The sequence below is a fragment of the Semicossyphus pulcher genome, unplaced genomic scaffold, assembly GCF_022749685.1.
Source record: "Semicossyphus pulcher isolate SPU_LCO1_2020_fin unplaced genomic scaffold, fSemPul1.0.p SCAF_12, whole genome shotgun sequence".
NCBI classification, from domain to species: domain Eukaryota; kingdom Metazoa; phylum Chordata; class Actinopteri; order Labriformes; family Labridae; genus Semicossyphus; species Semicossyphus pulcher.
The window spans coordinates 3,727,348-3,751,084 of record NW_027211626.1 but is presented as its reverse complement, the minus strand read 5'-3'; the positions used below and the strand labels follow the sequence as shown (position 1 = coordinate 3,751,084).

The 23,737-nt window shown below is 41.8% G+C and overlaps 1 protein-coding gene across 19 annotated transcripts in view; it reads left to right on the top strand.

Moving 5' to 3' along the window:
- Positions 1-23,737, top strand: part of LOC138588539 (neurexin-1a) — a 301,786-nt gene that overhangs the window by 221,240 nt on the left and 56,809 nt on the right. For all 19 annotated transcript variants that reach the window (XM_069658720.1, XM_069658714.1, XM_069658708.1 and 16 more), the window contains one exon: positions 23,483-23,654. In XM_069658720.1, coding sequence (XP_069514821.1) covers positions 23,483-23,654 — 172 coding nt within the window. The remainder of the gene's footprint in view (positions 1-23,482; positions 23,655-23,737) is intronic.

The following is a 23,737-nucleotide window of genomic DNA, read 5'->3' as shown; positions in this document are numbered from 1 at the left end:
GTGTGCCTCTGTCTGTTTTCCATGTTCAGCATATTTTATGCAGTGTGCCAGCTGGGCCTCACACTCTATCAAGGCAAGCCACAGCTGGGGAACAACACTTAGCCGACAGGAAGATAAAGACCTGCCTGGATGAAAGAAATGTGTCCGTTTACTCAGCCTTCCCCTGTGTTGCATCTGTGAACATGTGAGCGAATAGCAGTATGCGTTTGTGTATGTTTGCTTATGAGCATCAGGGGGAACTGCTGGGAGAAAGGTTGCTGTACGGATCGAAATAGAGAGAAAAAGACTGATGGCACGGGCGAAGATGTATGCTTGGCTGGAGAAGTTAATAAAATTGAAGCTGTGTTATGATGAATAAGGAAAGGGCCATAAAAGAGAATGTATGTAGTGAATCTCCCTGGCGAGCAGTGCTGAACAGCCTGGTGAGCACACCCAGGGGAAGGCTTTTTAATCTGCAGCCCTCCCCAACACTTTGCGCTGCACAGGGAAATGGGCCCACATTCTGTTTGAGCTTGTATAAGACAGAGATATGGAAGCCATGAGCTGGACAGTGACGGAACAGCGAGTGAAAGCCGCGCTGAAACAGCAGAGAGCGGGGAAGGTGAAATGAATGTGATTTTGCTTATGAGCGGCAGGACTGTGAGGCAAACATTCCTCATTCAAGGTGTTAAATAACCATATGGGAATACTAATTACTGTCTTACAAGGGGGGTCATTGGATTAGCAGTGACACACACACACACACATAGACACCCTTCTCTCCCGGGGTAATAGAATAGGCTTCTGGTTACCAACACCTGATTGATTGGAAGGACACCCACATCGCTAATGCATTCGTGCTAAAGATCCAAGAGCAATCTTAGCGTAGGAGGCTCAATATGTAATATACAGTATACATGCAGCTCTTGTGATAATGAAACCCCCATCTATAGATATAGAAGAGGGTACTGAAGCACACACTGCAGAGTGGAAACAACATGAAGAGAAAGAATATATGGCCTTATACAAAGCAAGAACAAAGGGCTGAAAATCATCGAAGAAGAAATGAATACTAAAGCTGCAGCGTGACTTCATTTATAAACACTTTTTATGCCAGCAACAAGCTCCTTAGATTTATTTTAATATGCATTTCTTTCCCTGTTGAACACAGTCACAATATGGCAGACGCTTCACCTCCACTTAAATCAAGAGACTTTCTGTTTTCACCAAACACTTCATTACAGCTTCACCTGCATCTTTGCATGACAAAGTTTTATACCCAAGTTATTCAAGGAGAATGCATGCGTGCATCCGACAGCTTCAGGAGAAGTCTATTTCTAGAGAGCCACCTCATTGATTAATGTGATGTAAATTGAATAGGTGTTAAGAAACGTGAAAAAGTGTTTCTGTCTCTGCTTTAGGTGTTAAAACGATCTGCTCGCCTTGTCGATGTCATATCATGGATTGCGCAGCTCTGGGTGAGATCACCTGTTTGCATAGGCAGCATAATGAAATAGTTATTATGGGCACGAGGTTAATTTGTGTTTCTGTCAGACACACAGCCTTCCACAACGATTGTGAAAGTGCCAAACACAGAAAACATGCGTGTCAGAATATATGTTTTTGTTTCCTGTGTGCCGTCAAGTAGCCTTCCATTTCACTCTGTAATTTCCCGCCAGACAAACACGGCTTTTTGTGAGCAGTTATGTATTTGAATGACAATGTGTCTGACTTGTTTCCTGTTGCTGCATACTGGGGCCAGTGAAAGGCAGAAAGAATGGCGGGGTCTTTGTGAGCGCAGACATGGCAGCTGTTCATTTTTCGCCTGACTTGCTCTCAGAGAAGCCGGTTACCTTGCTGATGATAAATGCCTCTGTACGCAGCGCTGTCTCAGAACTCCAGCAGCCTTTACGCCCTGACAGCCAGAGCAGCCTCAGCCCCACAACCTCAGGCCTCCAACCTCAGCCTGTCCTTCAGCGCAGCAAATCAATGGCTGCCTCTCCTCGCTCTGGCCAGCGGCTGCTTCGGCAACGGCTGCCTACGCAAAAAGCCTACTTAGTAATATGGGAGGTAATGCTTATGTGCAGTGACAGGTGAGACCTCCATGACAGTGTGATGTCGCAGGGATCATCACCGAGGCAACATGTGTAGCTGGGAATCAGGCATCTGTTGTTGAGAGATAGAGTAATGGCTTGTGATGGGGGAGGTATTGGGATGGCTGTGATTGCTATCTGCTTGTGGACAAGCAGACATCTGGACACGATGTAATCTCTGATAGAGTGATGAGGCCGACCTTCTACCTTCAGAGCAGCTGCTTCCCATGAGACCAGCTCCTGCTGTTCTCCTTAATACCTTGAATTCCCTTTCCTCTTTAGCTCCCATCTAAGTCCACCTACTCCATACTTTTCCACCTTCTCTCTCCTGTGTAATCGAGTTTTTCATTTTTCTGACTCGCTTTAACCGCCTTCCTCTTTTTCTCTCGTCTCTAATTCACTTCTCTCATTCACTCCGGTCTCCCCTCTCTGCTCCATCTTCTACTTCTCCTCGTCTCCATCACCAGTCACTGCCTGTGAGTCAGGCGCTGGGGCAGGAGATTAACGATGGTCGAGAAGCTTTGGCAGTGTCTGATTTTCTATTATCAAAACTGAACTGCCTCAGCCGGCCTGTATTTTCTGTTTGGGTGTGGTAAAGCATTGGCAGATTGCTCTGTTATCACTGAGTTGAATCATACAAATACAGAATAAAATGACCTCATTCCGCCGCAAATAAAACAATCAGTTGAAGACTAAAAAAAATACACAAGCTACAATTTCTCTCTTTCAAAACAAACGATGCTGAATGTAAAAGCAGCAAGAAGCAGGAAGCTGCTGCTTTGAAACAAATGTCTTCCTCACACAGCTTTATACATCGGGAGTTTTAGGGAATTCACTTTTAAACTTTGATAGACGGTCAGCAGCCTTTCTTTTCTTCTAAGCTCAGTCTCATAACTGTTGATTGCAAATGTCAAAACAGATTTTTAATTGTTGTAATTATCTTTAACCCTTTAAAAATAGACTCCCTGAGTTTTTATATGACCCTGTAAGGATATAATCTTCGGATATAAGTTTTTCATGTAAATAAATGTCTGTTAAGTCTCTATCTCCGAATGAGGTGACACAATGGTGATTGAGCCTATGGCCCACTGATGAAAGCCTTTGCATTTGCAGTATTACAGACTGGGTGTCTGATTTTCACGAAAAAATCACAAGCGCCGCCCAGTTAGTGACGCGTTTTCCATCAGCCAGCAGTGGTTGGTCCGACAAAAACTATCAGACATTTGCACGCTGCTCATAAAAATAGAGCTTATAGAATAAAATTGTTTAAAGTGTTAAAAAATATTTCTTAAAATCTGATTGTATTGTTTCTTTCTCTGACACAACTGCAACACGTTCAGTCATATTTATGGCTTATTGACTTACATTAGATTTTAGTTTCGGACTATTTAGATTCTCGGCGTATGAAACATCTGAAGATGCTCCATATAATGACATCACTATGAGCAGAGATGGTAATGTAGGCCGTGGTGGACTCAGTCCTGCTGCAGAGTTCGAAGGGTTAAGAAGAGTAGAGAGGATGGCAGATAAGCGAGTGTCTTATTTCACTAAAAGGAGTTAGTTCACTTCTGTAGCTCCAGAGAAACTTTCAGAGGATTAAAAAAGATAATTTTGCCAGAATATCTGTGCTATATATAAACTGGGAGTTTAAAATAAGTTGACATTTACCAGGTCGGGATGGTCTGGTGAAATACACTAATTGGGAATGTAGATGTTCGGAGTTAAAAGTCAGCACATCTTTGTTGCTAAAGTTTTGACCATTATATTTTAATGGTAAGCTCGTCTTTATAAAAAGTGCATGACGAAAATGCTGAAATGCCCCTTTAGCTGACAACTTTGCCGGCGGTGTTATTTGTCGAGCCAGACTAGATAAAACGCAGGAGGGTTCAGAAATTGTATTATGCTTTTGAGAGAAGATAAGTGACGCCAACACGTGGGCTGACCCAAATAAATAGCGGGTTTATTTGTTTTCTTTTTTGCCTGGCTGTGAACAAAAAAACTACTTCACCTGTCATAGTAATGTGTCACGCAGTGCTTGAAAAGAAAAGTGTCCGTGAAGGGAGAAAAGGAAAATTGGATGTTGGAGAAAATGCTGGATCCGGCTTATTTATGACCTTGTTTGTGTGCATTTTTATCAAAATACACAACCTTTCCCACACTCTCGCTCCAGAGTTGCGCAGGTCATCTATTTGAGTCGATGAATAATGGAGGAGGATGCTAAACAGGTGATATCAAGACATTGCCATGGTAGCCAGACATTGTAAACACGCAGCTTTCTCTGCCTGTGTGTGCGCATGCATGTAAACATGGCCGTCCTATTAGTGTTACAACTCTGGCATCATTACAGAGACTTCTCTGTCCCGTAAGAGACAACCTCGGCTTGCAAACTTTGTGTAGGTGGCTGCTTTCGACATGACACGCGTGCGTCACATGTCTTTCCCACTCTGTTTTTTGAAGTCCCAGATACCTTCAAGGTAAAGGAGACTGACAAGGAAAGGATAAGAAACATGGAAAATGAGATTGAAAAAAGGGAGAGGGGAATTGAGTAGGAGGCAAAATCAGGAGAAAGCAAAGCGAGGAGTGGAAGAAATAGGACACAGTGAAAATCGAAGCAAAGTGATAGAGAAAAGCAGAGGGGGAAAGAGTAAGAGCCTCAGGCTGAGAGGCACCAGCCCAAGTATCATAGTCAATTAACATCCCAGCCCAGCACTAATTCTCAGTCTATTTCAGACCATTAATTATGTGCACCATCAGTTCCAGCTCACTTGGCCTGACACAAGTCTTCATCACATTGCCTTGGCCCCTACGGATCCTGTTTTACCAGAGAAGTAGCTGCAGTTTACATATTCATGATGAAATGGAGATGAAAACTGTACCTATCGCGGCCCATTTTAAGAAGCTCAGTTGAAGAGAGACATGATCATTACTAAGGACACACGCGTGGAACTAACAGCTATATTTTAGGAGATGTTTTGACAAGGGCCGCCCCCAAGAGCCAACCAAACATCAGGCGATGAAATCCGTTTAAGTCGAGTTCTGGTGGTTACAAAATAATTAAATAAAGGGCCTCAACATCCATGCAGGAGCTGCACCTTGTTTGTTGCATTTGCTCCTGTTAGACCCATCTGCAGGGTGTCCCTTTAAGACATGTGGCCTTGTGGGTATCCGTGTGACATATTCTGGAAAGGTTTGTTAAGGGACCAAGTCTCTAGTCTTGCTTAGTGCATGTGCTTGTAAAGTTAATATTTTAAAGGCTCATTATTACAGTGTTGGTTTCTCTGTGATGTACCACCGTGTTAACAGTCTTCATCAGTCCTAGAACTCAAACCTCACGCCCCCCAGAATATATTTTCAGACAATTATAAACACTAAAGAAGTAACGTCTTCTAGTCAAGCAGGAACCAAGGATGTAACACTGTACCAAGGATGCTTAAACTCTCGGATGTGTAGGTGAGTTATTCTAGGGGAGGAAAGAGGTCTCGATGGTTTGCTTGCATCAGTAAGACCACAGTAGTTATTACCGACATGCCTGGGAAGTACTTAAAAGTTTCAGGTGTCAGCAGGTCCAGAAGGCAGAACCGTGTTCCCCATCTCTGGACAGGTAGGATATATTGCTCTACATGCAGAAATTAGGTTAACTGTGGAGGTGTGGGGGGTGGAAGTGGTGTCAGCAAATTACCTTTCTTTCATATCCTGGTCCCAACTTCTGGAGAGGCCAAATCAAGAGTGCTAGGCTCTATGTCTGACAGGTTCGGAGGTGTACTGTAGTAACACCTGACTGCCCTGTTCTAATTCCACCGGCAGCAGGAGCAGCTCCTTTATGTGCCATAACCGGCAGCCCAGAAAACAATCAAGCAGAGGGCCAGGAAACAGGCCCCCGATTGTAGTAAGGCTAGAAGGTGTAAAAAAAAAAAAAGAACCTAATAAAGAAACTAGAGAAGTCTGCAAAATAGCACTCAGCCGAGTGTTGGATTGAACCCTCTGGATGAACCAAGACAATCCAGTATGAAGTTGGAAACTAGAGTCCGAATCTGAGACGCTCACTTAGAGAATAAAAAAAGCCACATTTATACAAACAAAGCCACTGGCGAGGTGACATCGACTCATTAGAGGGTGCTAAATAATCTCAAAAATAAACCACTGCTCCCGGAGGATCACACACTTTTCCTGGCATCACTTTCTTGTTTATGCAACCCAAAAGCCTGCCTTAATCAATTTCCTCTCATTAGAGCAAATGTAATTGGCTTCCTCATAGTACAACAATTAAAATGTGCCAATACCTCGACCACTTAACCATTCAATCGCTACACGGTGCACAGTTCCAGAGTTCAGTCGCTCTAATGATAATCAATTGATGAATACCAAACAGCCACCATGGACCCCGTGAAGATGGATGAGGCAGCGTCATGAACAGCCGCGTCTCGGGGGAGCCAGTTAGCCGTTTAGGCGCCACCAGAAGCTAACACTTTATACAGCAACAATCAATCATAGCTACAGATAATTTAAGAGACAAAAACACACACAGACTGCAGATAAAAGGTGTAAATCATGTTATATTTTCAGTGAAACCTACATGTGCTACATGCTAAAGAGGAGAGGACGGCGAGCTGGAACAAGCCTGCATCAGAAAACACAATGAACTTTGATGAAAGTGCGTGCTCAGCTCCACAGAGATGATAAACATCCACATATCTGTCACTTGGCGTCTACTTGTCATCACCTTGGAGAGGGCCTGTCAGCACCGCTGTCAGTGTGTCCATTGGCAGATTTTCGCCCCACACTATTTATCCCTGAGCAGGTGTTCCTTACTGCATTCACAATAAATGACAAGTGAGAATAATTGGACAAAATCCTGAAATTGAGTGGGTTGGATGAGGTTCTTTTCTTTCTTTTTTTACCTCCTCGAATCCTGAGAAGAAATTAACATACAGTCGTGGTGTCTCGCCGCTGATTCAGATGATTGAGATCAATTTAAATCATCGCTTATGATTGCGATGGCAGTGTGTTAATTTGGAGAACGGAAAGTAGAAGAAAAGTGCAGCTACAGCCATTTTATGAAAATGTATTTGGGTCTAATACTGATTCAGTTGGCTTATAATGACGGCTCCTGGCTAGACTTGTCACCTTGCTCTGCGGCCCTAACAGGCATTTTCTTCGACACCATAATGTCAGGCTGCCATGGGACGGAGCAGAGAGCTGAATTTTAAATCGCTGCAGTGTGCGCAGGCAGGTGTTGGTGGCTGAAAACTAAACGAATGTAGCCCAGCTGAAACTTACTTGGTTGTAATCATTAGAGATATGAAAACATAACCTGATATGTTTATCCTGATTGAAATTGATTGACTATGTCTATATTTTTCGGGAGAGGTCATCCTCCAACCTATCGGATAATCCACCAAGAATAGCAGCTTCAAAAAGTGCATTTAATTGAGCTCCAGTGTCTACCTGTGATTGGTCAACTGCATACCATGGTCTGGGTGAATACTCGATTCTGTTTGGCTGCAGGGTATCAACATTTCTTGTTACTTATTTGGAGAACATGACATTTTAGGTGACTGTGATGCAGCTGAAGAAAGAGAAACTGGAAATAAAGAGAGAAACTGTTTTTCATTCTCATCACTTTAGCCACTTTCCCAAGGCTTAAAAAACCTGCGAACACCTGCTAACACCCGGCTTTTTGCTTAGTGAGAAATGTCACAATCAGCATTCAGATCCGGGTCAAATCACTCTGCAGTAGACCCGGGTAACCCGGCAATGATGGGAACACAAAACCTGTGTCGACACGCTAATCTCCGCCATCTTTCCTGCGTGATGCTATGACGCGCACAGCTACAAATTCCATCTCTGTCAAAGCAGCGCTCGAACATCGTTCCAAATTTGTCGGCGCCGAGTTTGATACACAGACTGAATGAGTGATAGATACAATAAAGACCTAATCACTGTAACATCTTCACTGGCCTCCATGCTGCTTATCAAAGATAATGTTATATAATGTTCTTTCTGCGTACTATTGTTTACTAACCCTGTGTCCAGCGCGTTTGTGACATCAGACGATGACGCAGCAGAAAAGAGACCGAAAGCTGTTTACTTCACTGCCGGCATTTATTAGCGGGTCTTCCCGGGTCTGGGGAAAGGGGTATGAGAGTAGTTCTTCAGTTCCTCTGAACACCAAAGGATGGCGACTGTGACACAAACACTGCAAAACCATGTCGATTTGGAGACAACATGGCTGGTTAGCTAGCTAGACTTGTTGTTAAACATACTGTCAAGTTATATTTACTTTATGACATCTGTACTCAATGTTAGTGACTTTAAATCTTGCTAGCAAACCGTTAGCTTTCTGGCTAATAGCTGAGTCAAAGCACGAGTTGAGCGAACAAGAAATATCTTTTGTTGCTCACTGATATATAAGATCTGTTGTATTTTATTGGTGTGGTGAACAACATTTCCACTGCATTAAAAGCTTGTAGAAAGGTAATGACTTAGTCAGGTGATAAACAAACCCTCAGGAATAACCAGGGAAACAGAGGTATGGCCGAGTAAAACTTTAGATTGTAATTGCAATACGCATGACAACATAAATTGATGTCTTGTTATTTCTTCAGCAAGTGACCGGGGTATAAGCAGGATAATACCCTTCTAGGTGTCCATCGTCAGGAATATATGGACTCTGCGTTGTCCATAAATTCCCAGTACACCAACATCCCAGTCTTTAAATCCCTCAGCTGTTTACTCAAAGAAAAAGATGTCAGTACAGAAAGACGGCAAAATAGCACATCAAAAGAGACTAAGACCCAATATATTTTCTAATACTGCTGGTTCTTGTGAGGTTATTGTGGCCTAACAGCCCTCAGCAGTGTATCCGAGCCGCCATCAGCACACAGACACTGGGTCAGTTTCACTCAAAAATAGCAGCTCGACCGGCGGATAAAGACAATGATCCCATATCTCTTCAGGGTGCTCTGTGTAAGCATCAGCCTCCCTGGTGTTTTGAAAAGATATGGCCAGGAGCAGACAGGCATTAGAGGACTGTCTGAGAAAAACAGGCCGAAAACAAAAGTGAGTAAATATCCTATTTGCTGCAGAAATCACACATTTTCACGGTTATCCCCCGTGATAATTTGAATGTGTTTTTCCTTTTGGTTCACGGCAAATCCCAATATTTTTTCTTAGTGTGAACTAGGACAGCACAGCCCTGTGTGTCTACTGCTGTTAAATCATTTTTACTGTGGCCAAATCTTATACATGGGAGACAGTTCTCCGTTTAAAAACGGTCCCTTTTCACTTTTTCCGTCTAAGAAACATTTTCAGCTCTCTAACCATTCCCACCACATCCATTCATGTGGTCGCTTTGAATGATCGGGGTAAATTGATTAGATCTCACCTCATCCTGTCAGTACAGGATACTCAGCCTGCGGGCAAACAGAGAGGCTTGATTCTGTATCACAAATGCAAGAATTGCATCTTCTGCTTTCTATTTTCTCTCAGGAGCCCCTCTCCCACTAAACCCTTCCATCTGCCCGGTATTGTTCAAAGTCAAAATGGGGCCCGGGAGCCGCTGCAGAGAGAGGAATTACATTTTTCAGATATTGTGAAAGCAGCGATAGCTCTCCGTTATCTGAAAAATCTAGGACGAGGTTCATTCCTCTGAGGTTTAAGTAAAGCGAAGTCCTTGTCATAACTTAACACCTCTTGTTCCAGATCTTTAAACGTATCCCTCTTCTCAAATGACTCTTGCTTCATGGCAGGAATAAGAAAATCAGTTTGAGCTTGGTTAATAACAAAGACGGAGAAGTCAGCGGACATGAATAAGTGAGCGGGCACAGAGAGCCTCGTTCTGTCTGTGGCGTTGGAATCAAAGAGAATCAGGGGGAGATAGAGGGAGGAAATGGCACAAGAGTACGTGGGGCTGAAAGGGAATAATGTTGGAGAAGCAGAAAAAAAAAAGTCATCCATGAAATTGCTTGTTGCATCCTTTAAAACCTCTTGATTGATGGTTGCAATTTTAAAGCTTGGCAGTTCCTCAGGTCTGTGGAAGTATTAGAAACAAGTACTCCAGGGTTCTCTTAAAGGAAAAACGCACCCTAAAACACTTTAACCCACTTAAATAACAGCTATTGGCAGTTTACATTTCCAGGTCCATTCTGGTGCCTGGTAATGTGTTCCTCTTATTCCTGCTGATCGCCGGCCAGACGTTACAATTGGCCACTATTTGGCTGTGCGCTTCTTAATAGGAACATGTTTCTGTGGCTGTAATTTCTACATTAAATGTCCAATTTCAGTTTGAGACTGATGATAGTGTCGGCGATGTGGCTCTCGGTCTAAAGTCTGAGCGAGGTTTGATTTTGGAAAGTGCATATTGGCTGAGCAAATTTTGGTCTTGATTTGAGTCTTAGCATTAACATGTTTAACTTGACTGCTATGACGAGGAACATTGCTGCATGTCTTACTTCCTCTCATCACTATGCAACAAGCTTAATAACCTCTGACCTCTGTATTAATCCTTTTCTAAGTTGCAACTTTAGATGACGGTCTGCAGACTGTTTGCTCGATGAATAGCAAATCATCTTTGAATATTTATACAGCACAAACAAGTAATAGAAATCCTTCATTTGGAAAAACAAAAGCTCACAAATTGATGAAAAGCTGCCTCAAAGTGTCTCGACATGATAAATGGTTCTCAGTATTTTGTCTCAAAACTTTACTCATTTAAAACACGACTAATGTTCTGTGTAAAGATTAACCAGTATTTATTCTCTTTGTACATGTACTTACAAAGCATGCAGAGAGTTAAATAAAGTCCCTTACTCACCCATATATCCATGTACATACACTGTAGTTACTGAAAATACAGGTGGTTAAATAGCACTTCAATTTCACCTCTTTTTGTTGTATCACATTGTAGAGCGTATTCAGACTCTAGAATAAAGCTGCCCCTTTTTCACCCATTTTCACTTTAATTATACTTTAGTTAAAGAAATAATCTCGAAGATTTTCATGTAAATAAATGTCTGTTAAGACTCTATCTATTGCTGAATGAGGTAACACAATGGTGATTGAGCCAATGGCCCACTGATGAAAGCCTTTGCATTTGCAATATTACAGACTGGGTGTCTGTGGTGACTTTCGCAGAATAAATCACAAGCGGCGCCCAGTTAGTGACGTGTTTTCCATCAGCCAGCAGTGGTTGGTCTGCCAGAGAGGGTGGGCGGAGCTAAGCGGCTGCTTTCCGGTCTCTGCAAGTGTTGCGAGTAAACAGTAATCTACTATGGCTGAACAAACAAAGAAAAGATGGATGACTACAGATACAACTTCAACAAGAAGTGAAAAAGCAAAGAAAAAGAAACAAACTTGACACTCAGATGAAGCAAACAGTCTGAAAAGGAAAGCGACCGTCATCCAGGAAAATCAAGAGTTACAACCGGAGCCAACCATGGACGTCACACATGCAACACTGTCCGGATATCTGGGAAGTGTGCTCCCACAATTATTATCGCCATAGGTGCCGCCAAAGAGAACGAAACTGAGATCTTCGAGATTACAACTTTAAAGATTATGTTGGCTGTTCAAAACAAGGCCCAGTTTCACCACAATGTTGCTCTTATTACTATAAAGTTACAGAGTATGCAGACTATGATAAAATAGTCCATTAAGTTCAAACATGATCCCAACTGCACGGTAGTATTTGTACTACTTCTTAGTGCTGCAATTTCACTATTATGTTGCTGTACAGTTTTACAGAGTGTGCCTGCTCCAGTCTGTAACAGTACTTAGACTGTTTATGCATTTGTCACAAATTGATGTCACATGTGCACAAGTACATATTATATTTAGCATTTATTAATAAGAAGTTAAAGTAATAATCTAAACTGCCATCACCTTTTCAGGCTTTTTCTGATGCACTTTCCTAAAAGCAGCCGGCTCTGAGATTCATTTGCACTCTGGATGTAACAGGCAACAGTCTTTAGCACCAACTGCCAAATGTAAGACAGCTATAATGTACCCGTTTAATGTCGGCTGGTTGTTGGATGTTGGATGACGTCCACTGCTCTATATCCAACAGCATGATAAACTTATTTTTAGTGACTGTAGTGGAGATCGACAGATCAGGTCACAGTCTCATTATCGCTGCATGTTATTTTTATATAAGAGACGCTCGATTAAAAAGATCCTGTCTACAGAAATAAAAGCAGCTATATTAGTCACAGAAGTAGAGAAGGAAACGGGGAACGTATTGAATGTGTGACTTAACGACGGTGTACGGAGGATGACTCAAAATGGTGCAGTGTGAGAGATTTAGGTTGTAGTCGATTGAGATGCTCGTTTTTTGATGTCTTCCGTGCTGTGATGTGCTGAACCCTCCTCAAACCCTTCTGACCTTTGACCCCACTGTTGATTCCTGTGTTTCCTCTTCACTGAACAACAGAGGAGGCACGGAAAGCAGGTTGACCTTCTTACAGTAGACCCCATATGCTCAATGTCTGGCACGATGTTTCGGGTAGTTTATCAGGAGCTTTCTGAATAAAACAGTTAAAATTATATTTTTCTTTTTTAATTTGTGTTTCATCAAAGTTGACAAATTAGTTTTTCCGGGAAGCTAACAGCGACTAATTATCACCTAATAGGCTTAATTCAAGATTCCAACACCGGTCATAATCTCAAACCAGAAAGCTTTACAGTTCTTGATAACAAAATAAATTAATTACAAAACAAAAGACGGAGGTTCAGAACAAATAATTGGATACTTTTGGTATCTGAGCTGCAAAAGGCGACTGCAACAAATCAGTAAATATTGTGCCAAGCTTTCCTTCACAAGGATGATTATGGGCAAGAGCAGGTAAGTGAAAAACTTGCTCTGATCACCCAGTAGCTTCCACTTCATTTCCTGTGGAAGAAACAATACTAGGGTTGCATGATTTACCATATTGTCTTTTTCAAGAACAATTCCCAAAGTAAAACAATGCAACATGCTGCAATATGCAAAACAAGCAGATTTCATATAGCTGTTAATTCTGCTCACCTTTAGCCATGCATTGTTAAAGCTGTAATTAAGTCCATTCTCTTGTGTGAAAATATAATGGATCCAAAAACACAAGCAAATATAGATTAAGGCAAACCTGAACTGAAAAATATATATTTTCTTTTAGCTTACTGAAGTATTTCTGCCTCTATAATGGGCCTGCAATTTCATTAAAGTTAGAGCCCTCCAGGTGCTCTCAGTGTGATGAAACCAAGGTGCAAAGAAAGGAGGCTTTAGCTGTGAAGCTGCTGCGCGAGTGTAAACGCGTTGACCCATAAAGCATTAAATCCATACGCACATTTTAATTTTTTTGCATCTGATCAAAATCACAGACGGATAATCCGTCCATTCCCAGCAATCAGTGCATCCTCTCTTGTGCAGCTCTTTCATAAGAATTTGCTGAATAAAAATCGCTCTACATGGTTAAACATAATGAGCACGATGAAAGAAAAGTAAATTCACAATCTCATAAAAGTGTTGTCAGCTCTAACCACTAATGATGGAAGTAATAGCAGAAAAAGCACATCACAAATATTATTCAATTTCTCCACTTCAGTGAGCTGCAAACCAACAAGTGCTTTCCAATAAAAACCTCATTTCAATTTTTAAAAGAACATTTTTTATTTTTTATATATATATTTTTTTTTATATGTATATATATAATCACATCTCAGTCTGAGACAGAGTTCACAGAGGTGGAATTGATTTCAGATTTGGAAGTTCTCATTTCCAACTAAAGAGAAAAGCCGAGGACATTTTTCATAACCATACTTCTCCTTTTAAAGCTTAATTTTTACTTCAGCTGGCGAGCCACGTGTTCTGCATTTTTATTCTGCTATTAAAGACCTGATCTTGATTTCAGTGTTTTATTACAACCTTTCTTTTGTCTGAACCGTGAAAAGTAATCCATTGTACTTAAACCCCCCTCCTGTGAAGTCAAGTGTTTAACCTTGTAAACATCTCCATGTGGTGTTCTTCATGTGCTACAAGACATATCAGGGACAACATCAGCAGTCATCTCCATGGCTGGGCCTGTCTGCTTTTAAACTGCAGTGTACGAAGGACAGGCTGAACAACACGTTTTCAGATTGGTAGGTTTGAGACGTCACAAACTTAAGAAGCCAATCCTGTTAATGGACGGGGTGACGCTGTGCAGATCATTATGTGCAACGGCGATGCGCGAGCCAGCTGTAACCGTCATCATAATTTTTACTAACTCGTTAACGTTATTACTGCTAATTACTACATTTCAAGCTAGCCAAGCTTCAACAAGTTGCCGCTAAACGACGGCAAAGACGTGTTTTGTTTTTGTAAAGGAAGGGGCGGTTGGAAATGTGCAGTGGGCGGGGCCTATGCAGATTTGGGAATTTTTAATGAGGGAGAAGGAGGAGATGCGTTGAGAGGATTTTTAAACATATTTTGCAGAAAAAACATATCAGACACAATTTATGATTTCAAGCAGAGCATTTTATACGTCTTAAAACCCGACTGCAGCTGCTCTTTAAAGAAGTTTCAGCACATGATCTTCATGTTGCAATGATACCAAGCTAATGTGCCTCTGATTAGAACCTCATCACTTTAAACAGGGAGTCCAGTTGTTTCAGTTCTCCAGTGTTTTTTTATTTCTAACAAAAAAAATTTGAGCGCTGAGATGCACTTCATAGTCAGATTTGAGAAATAGTCCATGGCTGTACTACTCTGCTGTGATTATATTTTAAAATGTATGACCTCAAACCATGAATAAATCTTTCTCTCCAGTCAAGACGACACACGTTCTGTGTAATAAAGTCATTTTTACATTAGTCAGGCAAATAATAACACAGGTATAAAATGAGAACACAAATCTGTAATTATGGAAATGTGACATAATTCAGCTGAACCGAGCAGAGATTGGGATTCTGCATAACTCAGGTGAAATGTGTGCGACACCTTTTACAAGATTATTATAGCCGTCACATAATTACAAGAGGAGCTCGAACAGCGAGTAAACATGGTGGAACAGATCTCAGAAGGATATGAAGAAGTTGCATATTTATGAGAAACGATCTCATTATTATAACAAGCCTGGCTCTGTGGGAACCTTCAAAATAAAAGCCCTTCCTAAAGTATGTGATGTAGAGACTGTTAAACATCTGCATCACTCTGCCCATAATTGTACACTTACACATGTTTTATTTTGAAATTCAGGATCCACTCATTTGTTTTTATTCTCCTCGACAAAAGATAATCTGAGTGGACACAACAGAGGATTTGTCATGATTCTTATCATGTTGAGTGTCTGGAAGGATTAAGGGTCAGTCGTAGCAGATGTTTCCTGCCTTCAGGCGTCTGTCCCCGACTCTACCTGAGCCCACTTTTTTATTGTATTTCTTGACTCGATCGTTTTATCCCCGTTCTCCCCAATCGCACACTTTCGTATATTTGATTTTATTTAGCCAGAAAGCTGCGGCATGAATGGCACAGACGAGGTGAGCTGGACTATGACTATGCTCAGGGGAATGCATGCAGTCCTGACGGAGAGAGAGGACAGAGATGAAGGTCGACTCACCCCGACTGCGCGCCAGCTGTCACACGTGGACAGACGGGAGAATCACCTGAAACCTGAATTGATTTCTTTGAGAGAGAGAGAACGAAATTTCAGATATCTGTTGACCTCCCTTGATGGAAAGTGTCACAGGCTGGCCAAAGATGGAGCTTAAGACAGAGTATAGACAGACAGCAAATGTCATTTCAGGAGAAGACAAGCTGTGCCTTTTGAAAAGTGCCACTGGCCGGCTCCCATTACGGACACGCTGTCACTTCCAACTGGATGTAAACTTGTGAACCGCAGAGCTCTCCAACCACTAATGAGTGCAGGATTATATTTTTATTGCAGCGATTCCTCCTGTGTAAAAACACTAAGTGGATGTTTTCTCGCTACATCTCACAAAGAAGGTGCCGCTGTGTTATATATTAGCATAAATTAATGTTTTCGTATTACATCCCAAATGGCACAATAGCCGTACGTCTGCCTGTTATTCTCTTTGCGGCCTCCTTCAAACAGCTGCTGCGGCTGGCTTGATGATTTATTAACTCGAGGTATTTGATGAAGCTCTCCTAGAGAAAGCCACTTGATAGAGTCTCCTAGCAATGGAAACAATTTCAAGCCAACTTCACAGATAATTAGGCACTTTAGCCGGCGGACTTGATTTTGAAATAAGCCGAGCTCCCAGCAAACACACTTATACCTCTCCTCACTGGAAATGCTCCGAGGCGGAGAGGAAGGAGGAGGGGGAGGGGACCTTACCTTTGTAGGACAACTTTGTTTCGTTTATTAGAGCGTGTTTTAAAAGTTGACCAACGTGCAGCTGAGAATCCAGAGAGTTTTATAACAGGATTTTTTTCATGCTTTTAGCAAGTTTCTTCACAGTTATTAAAGACAGGAAGGAAGAGATACCAACACCATATTTATAGTGGGAGTACTTGCTGTTAATATCAACTCCATTATCTGGGCCCTGCTGTTGTCGTCTTTTGGAGTGTCTAGCACGGTGGTATGCTATCTTTATATTGTACAAGATGTATACATTACCCAGCAGGCAGTTGTTTCCTGTGTTTGCAGTTATCCATTAAATACTATATGCATTAAGGTCATGCGCACATATTTTTCCACAATAATTATTACGTTCCCAGTATGGTTCTGACTCACACATTAGCTTTCAGTCCAAAGAGCTCAGTGATGCCATGATGATTCGACGTTTAGAGGAAGAGAGAATTAACATCCTGAATTCTGCGTGAGTTGAGAAGTTCTTTGAGTGCACAGAGAGGTCACCTTTTTGCAGATGATTCAATGGATGATAAATATATAGAACGGAAATCATGAGTCAGTACACATTTTGCACCTCGCACTTCAATTTCAATTGCGTCATGTGAAGGTCTCTTTGTTAAAGGGCATGTTGCTAAAGAGTAAAATGCAGGGACTTAATGTTGCTTGCAGTCATGCAGTATAGTGATGTGTGTATGTGAGCCAAGATTTAACAGGGTTAGTCATACGTTCATTAGCTGATTAGTGTCTTCAAGTCAGGCAGTTATTAGAACTGCTGGTGTAGATTGAGATAGATGGAGGAGGATGTATGAATATATGAATTAGTGTCGTGACATTCAGGAACGATCCGATTCTTTTGAACGGCTCTTTGGAGCAAGTGTCAGGAACCAAGTCGTAGGTGAGTTGTGCCCTCGATCCCCTTCATGCCGAAGTCACCACAACGTAGTGGCGACGGTTAGCAACATTATAACCCTCCGCCAAGTTTGTTGTTTTTTTTGTTGACATCTCTGTAGTCATACAGAGTTGTGTCATACATTTTTGGCAAATCAATGACGTTGATTAATTGTTCCTACATTATTCTGCCGTTTCCTTTTAAATTTTAAATGTGCAGAATTTTAAATATGCATGTGTGTTGACATCTTTTGAACCGCTCTCGTAAAGGAACGGAGCCATAAGATCCAGCTCCCTTCAAAGAGACGTAATTCCCAACACTAATATGAATGTGTTATTTAAAATGATTCCCAAAGGTAAACACATTTTAATTTTTAGTAAAGAGTTGTTTCCACTTTCACAGGGATAATATACAGTCTATTTAAGCTGGCACAAGCAACTACTGTTGCAGAGCAGTAAAGAAAAACAGCGCCTTGTCAGCGGACAGTGTACCGGTAGTCAAAGCTAGCAAAATGTCAGCAAGCACGGCTTTGTCATCACACATTTTGAGGCTGAATTTCTGCTTCTTTTTTTTTCGAAGTAAAGTGAATCAAAAACCTGTAAAAACACAAAATAAAGCTGTGTCATGTAGAGCTGAACATTTAATCAAAATGTTAACGAAATGGCAGGTGGTCTGATATTTATTAAACATGAAATGTGTGTAAAAAATGACTTAAAAAAGAATTTAATTTTGTGCTGCAGAGATGCTCTGGCCAACACAGAGGGAAGTATCAAATATCTTTGATCGGTTCAGATCCCCACAAAAATCACTGCAGAATCATTTTCATGTTTTTCAAACAAGGTGTTATTAATGATGTAAAAATGATCATTCCCTTTAGTATCACAAATCGTATCGAAATGGCAATACAAGTCAATACAAGACAAGACATCAGGAGAGGCCCACTTCGAGCACTGCGAACATCAGCTCTGCTTGTTTTCCATTTTAATCTCACGAGTATCAGAAGGGGCCTCGGTATCAGTCAATACTCACATGTAGGTTTCAGAATTGGTGTTGGGAAGGAAAAAATGGCATCAGAACATCTTCAATTTTTGGACATGATAACTCTGGTGCAAGAATACATTTGTCCATTTAAGAACTAGTGGTACATTGTATTTTTTAACAGAGAACTCTAAGGTTGTTCTGCTTGTATGTTCGATGTGTCATCTTTTATGATGGAAAAAGTTTGAGCTCCTATTTTTTTACGACTATGGAGCAAAGTTTAAAATGATATTGAATACGCAGGGCCGCTGCTTTCAAACCTATAGAGGCAATATGTTTTTTCACAGTCCAAGACATCATTAAATTGTTTGGGATATTAGGGAGTTAATGTATCATATGGTGCCTCTATGAGGCTGAAATTTCATTTTCTGCACCATGGTAGTGATGCCTTTATACTGCCTCCAGGTTTGTTATGAATTTACTGCACTCTAAAAATTATGTCCGTGTGATTGCATAGACTCGTGTTTGCTTAACTGTAATTGCGGGTGCATTGATGAATGATGGCATAATGTACAGTATACGGACCACGTGCCGTAAGGAATGAAAAAAAAAACATTTTCTGTCTCTAAGTATCCCATTATGTCTGTAATTTCATTAACTAAGCTTTGCTTAAAAAAGGGAGAGAGAGAAGCAGAAGACTGTCAGAGGTAATTAAAAGATAAGGTGAACAGTACAGTCTGCTTGCCCCAGCTGCATTAAGACATTTAGCTTCTACAGTCAGAGCGTAATATCCCCTCAACACACGCACACACATGGCACAGTGGCGGGATGACGGAGGTGCTCTCCCACCTGCCAAGCAGGCCCCTCGCCTCGCAGACATGAGCACTGGAGGGAGATGTGTTGCAGTCCCGTGGCGTCGGAACTGGTGAGATATGAAATGTGACATGTGCACAATGGTTGTCAACATGAATGACTCATAAACAAGCAAAAGATTAGGACAGCCTACACCGTGGTTCATTTCTGCAGAGAGCGGAGCGGAGGCACGACACCGTCTCAAATATCGCTTCTCACTTCCTTTCTTTTTCTACGTCGTCTCTACGTGGGCCGGGGAAACAAGGCTGCTGCAGAGAACCAGCCACAAAATGTGGAGATCGCTCCTGTTTTTCTGCTCGGTTCATTTGACCCTCAAGCGGATTATGCACAACTTACAAAATCCTTATAAGAAAAACACATGAAAATGATGATTTATTTATTAATTGATTTATTATTTATGGAGACAATGTTTTCATGGGTTTAAGTCAGTTTGAATGACTTGAAGCATTTAACACATAATTGTTCAGACATGCTTTTGTTGACATAATTGGGAGAAATACATGATGGGACTCTGATAATTACAGAAAAACACTTGGTCTGCAGAGGCTGTTCTGCAGCTTTATAGCTAGTGAAACAAGTATCTCGATGGCTGTATAATGAGCGCAGATGGAGAGTTTTAACGAGCAAGTGACACCCTGAGTATTGCTGCAGCTACTCCACAGCTACTCCACCCTCCAGCTGCAAGGATGAGAAGCATGAAAAAAAAAAGAGCAGATTAGAGGAGAATGGTGGATCAACTTCATCAGTTAATTAAACTCTATTGCAGCTTGATGAGCAATTAATCAAGGCAGCGTGCAGAGTGTCAGGCAGGGCCGAGTTCTTCGGTGCGGGATGTGTGCGCCATACAGTACGTTCCCGGGGGGGCCGCCCTGTGGGGAGCGGCACTTACCAAGTGAGCAGCCCTAAAATTGTACAGGGTGTAATGTGCTGGGTTTATGTAAGCAGCTATCAATCACTCTGTGACATAAGCCTGCACCCTATTAGAGCTCCAGGATTAGGCTCCTCTCAGTGTAAACCAACTCACTTGTCTAAATAGAAATCTAATTTCAGGAAATGCTTAAATGTATTTGATTATAATTTAGAGAAATCGGCGTTCAAAGCAAATGCCGGCCTCGTATCAGAAGGAAGAGGCAACAGCAGTCCAAGTTAATCACGTTAGTACGGGAGAAACACGGCCTCCGAGCATGTCAGGAATTTAACAGTGTTTTTCTGCAGCTGCAGATTTAGCTCTTATCTTTCATCTGATATCTGACTCCCCAAATCTGATGGTTCGGGTTTTGTCCTTTGTCACTTACGCACTTTCATCTAAGTCTTCATCTCTTTCGAGACGTGTGAAGTAGGCTTCTCTTTATGCTATGGAAATTCGAGTTGGCAGTTTGTGACTAAATGCAGTAAATTTATTAACGAGACCATGGGGAACATTAAAAGTCAATTGAAGGAGGCTATTAAAAGCAGGATTTTAATTGGGTTGGTCCCTCCACTAAAGCGTCTTTTTTTGTCTCTCTCTCGCTCTTTTTTTTTTTCTGACAGTCTTAAAAAGTTCTCAATTAATGTGTTTAGTGTGTGGTAGTCCTTGAAAGAAAGTTCCCATTTGGAATCACAGATGCTACTCTTGTGTTAAATTCCACTGTAAATTGGAGTACTTGAAAGATAGAAAATTGGGTGAAAATCTGCCTGGGTGTGAGGTCTGATGATGGCAGATGCTCGTGCTATCTGCTGTCTCTCGCTGTATTCAGCCCTGCTGCGGAGCTGCTGTCTCTGTGGCTCTCGCTGAAGGGTTTTCAAGAGGGCCGAATCTCTTAAAATGACAGATTACAACGAACACAAGGTTTTACTACAACGACAGCAGCCTCTACGGATCGTCCTCGCGCCCATTCAGCTCTGGAAACATGACTCCGGCTGCACTGTAGCCACTGTAGCATCTGCTTTCCAATTTTTTGTTGATTGGTGTTTATGCCCGCGAGGAGTCCGTAAATTGCGTTAGTACTGTGGCTTTAATGCATCAGATTATATAATCTGTTGGAATTACATTACAAAGCATACAATTGTCCTAGTTTTGGTAACGTGGTGTGACACATTACAAATGGGTTTAATTGCACTTTAGCTTCTGGCTCTTGAGACATGCTCGACTCATTCTGCACTTTAAGGGGGCCAAGCTCTGTTTGTGTTTGTGTTTCTGCGTGTGTGTGTGTGTGTGTGTGTGTGTGTGTGTGTGTGTGTGTGTGTGTGTGTGTGTGTGTGTGTGTGTGTGGTGTGGGGGGCTTAAAAAAGAGTCAATTTGTGCACGTGGGAGAGTCAGAGAGAGAGGGAGATGTAGTGTAGTATTGGTTGTGCTGACTGGATAATGACATGCAGAGTGCTGCGCTGCTACAGAAGGTTGAGCCTCCAACCAGATGCTCCTTTCACTGCAGCTCATGAGCAGAGAGGGAGGCTGCACCAACACACACGTGCATCTGAGCTGGATTAAGCAGGAGGATTCAGAGACTTCGATCATGTCGAGTAATAAGAGCTTATTAGAGTAGATAGCCATCACATGTGGATCTGAGGAGACGGGGGCTAAGCCCGGTTCAAACCCCCTCAGAGACTCTCTCTTCATGTTTCCATACTTGTGTATTTATGCTCTCCGTGTAATGAGAGCAATATTCTCTGCAGTTTAATGATTCAGTCTCACAAACTGCTCAGATTCAATGATCTCCTCACAGCAAGCTTTTAAGCTACTTTACAGTTTTTATAGTCATGACGAGGGTGTGGGTACAGTATTCTGAATGGGAAGCACTCATTTGGGTGTGTGTGTGTGTGTGTGTGTGTGTGTGTGTGTGTGTGTTGTGGTAGAACAGCTTAAGCTGAAGAAAAATGTTTATTGCACTTTAAAGAAGCAGATGGCAGCGTCATACAAGGACAGGACAGGCGCATAGACACTGGAGAGCTGGAGGGGAGACTCTTACACATTGACTATATAATTTATTTTACTGATGTTATCAAAACATTAAAGGACAGTATGCACAATCTGCCAGTTTGTGCTGCTGAAATGTTTCTCTTTTCAGGCTTTAAAGGGGAGCACAGAACTTTGCAGCGCTAAAGAACAGCACAATGCCGTATACGGCTGCCAATACGAGGCAATATCCATACAGTGATTCGCTTCACGGTCTACACAGCAGGTCCTGTAGTGTAATACACTCGGAATAACATCTTATACTGCGTGTACACAGCAAAAAGGATAAGGAACATCCCTCAAGTGGAGCATATGTTGGTGTGTAAGTGACTCCAAGGGGGGGGACAGATGTAAACACCACAGGGCCATAGCGACAGCACGTAACGGAGAAAGCATCATAAAAAAAAATCCCTCTTATTTTCTGGTTTCATCATGATGCTGAAGCAAAGAAGGCAGAGCCATGTTTGGTTAGATCATATTTTAAATGTTATTGTTGATCATTAACGTGTGCCCAGACTCTGGTCCTGGTCCTCCTCCTGCCTCTGCTCGTCTGATAGGAGAAGGACTTTATGCAAAGGACTGTATAGACTGCAAAGGAGCATACATTATGACTCCTGCCATTAAGCTGGCGGTGCACTATAAACAGTGCAGCCCAGCTAATGCAGAGTAACTCCGGTACAAACTGAGTTTCAGAATAAAGTTTGTATAATTTAATTAAGGTTATTCCATTAAGTCTTTAATGCAGTTATATTGTCTTAAGTCAACGTTGGCCTTTAGACTTTGACTTGATGGACTTCTCTTCCTGCATGGAATAAATATTTAATCACAACTAAAAGAAAAGAAAAACAAACACCTAAAGATTTCCCTGTTTTATGCAACACAAGTTTTTAATTTACTCTTTGTAAATCTCAGTTTCGTTCTCCTTGGCAGCAACTATGGCAATAAATGTAATTGTGGGAGCAGACAGTGTCTCATGTGTGACGTCCACGGTTGGCTCCGGTTGTAACTCTTGATTTTCCTGGCTGACGGTCGCTTTCCTTTTCAGACTGTTTGCTTCATCTGAGCGTCGAGTTTGTTTCTTTTTCTTTGGATTTTCACTTCTTGTTGAAGTTGTATCTGTAGTCATCCATGTTTTCTTTGTTTGTTCAGCCATAGTAGATTACTGTTTACTCGCAACACTCGCAGAGAGCGGAAAAGCAGCCGCTTAGCTCCGCCTACCCTCTCTGGCAGACCAACCACTGCTGGCTGATGGAGAACGCCATGAAAATCTTCAAGATTATCACTTTAACTCTCCACCTCCTCTGAGCCTCCCAATATTCATTTTCATACAGTCCCTTAGCTAAACTTAGCTTCTCACTAAAAGTAAAGTTTGTTGTCACTGACTCCTCTTCTTCTCTGTGCTCTTGTCTTTCAGGAAAAAGGAAACATTGCCGTTGTATTTAATGTCGGAACAGACGACATTAACATTGAGGAGACGTCAAAGTTTGTAAATGACGGAAAGTACCATATAGTGAAGTTTACGAGGAGTGGGGGTAATGCCACTTTACAGGTGGATGACCTGCCAGTCATTGAGCGCTACCCCACAGGTGAGTCACCGTCTCTGCCTTTAATTACACCTGCTGCTACTTTAAAGCGATAAAATGACCGAGAGATTATCAGGCAGACTATT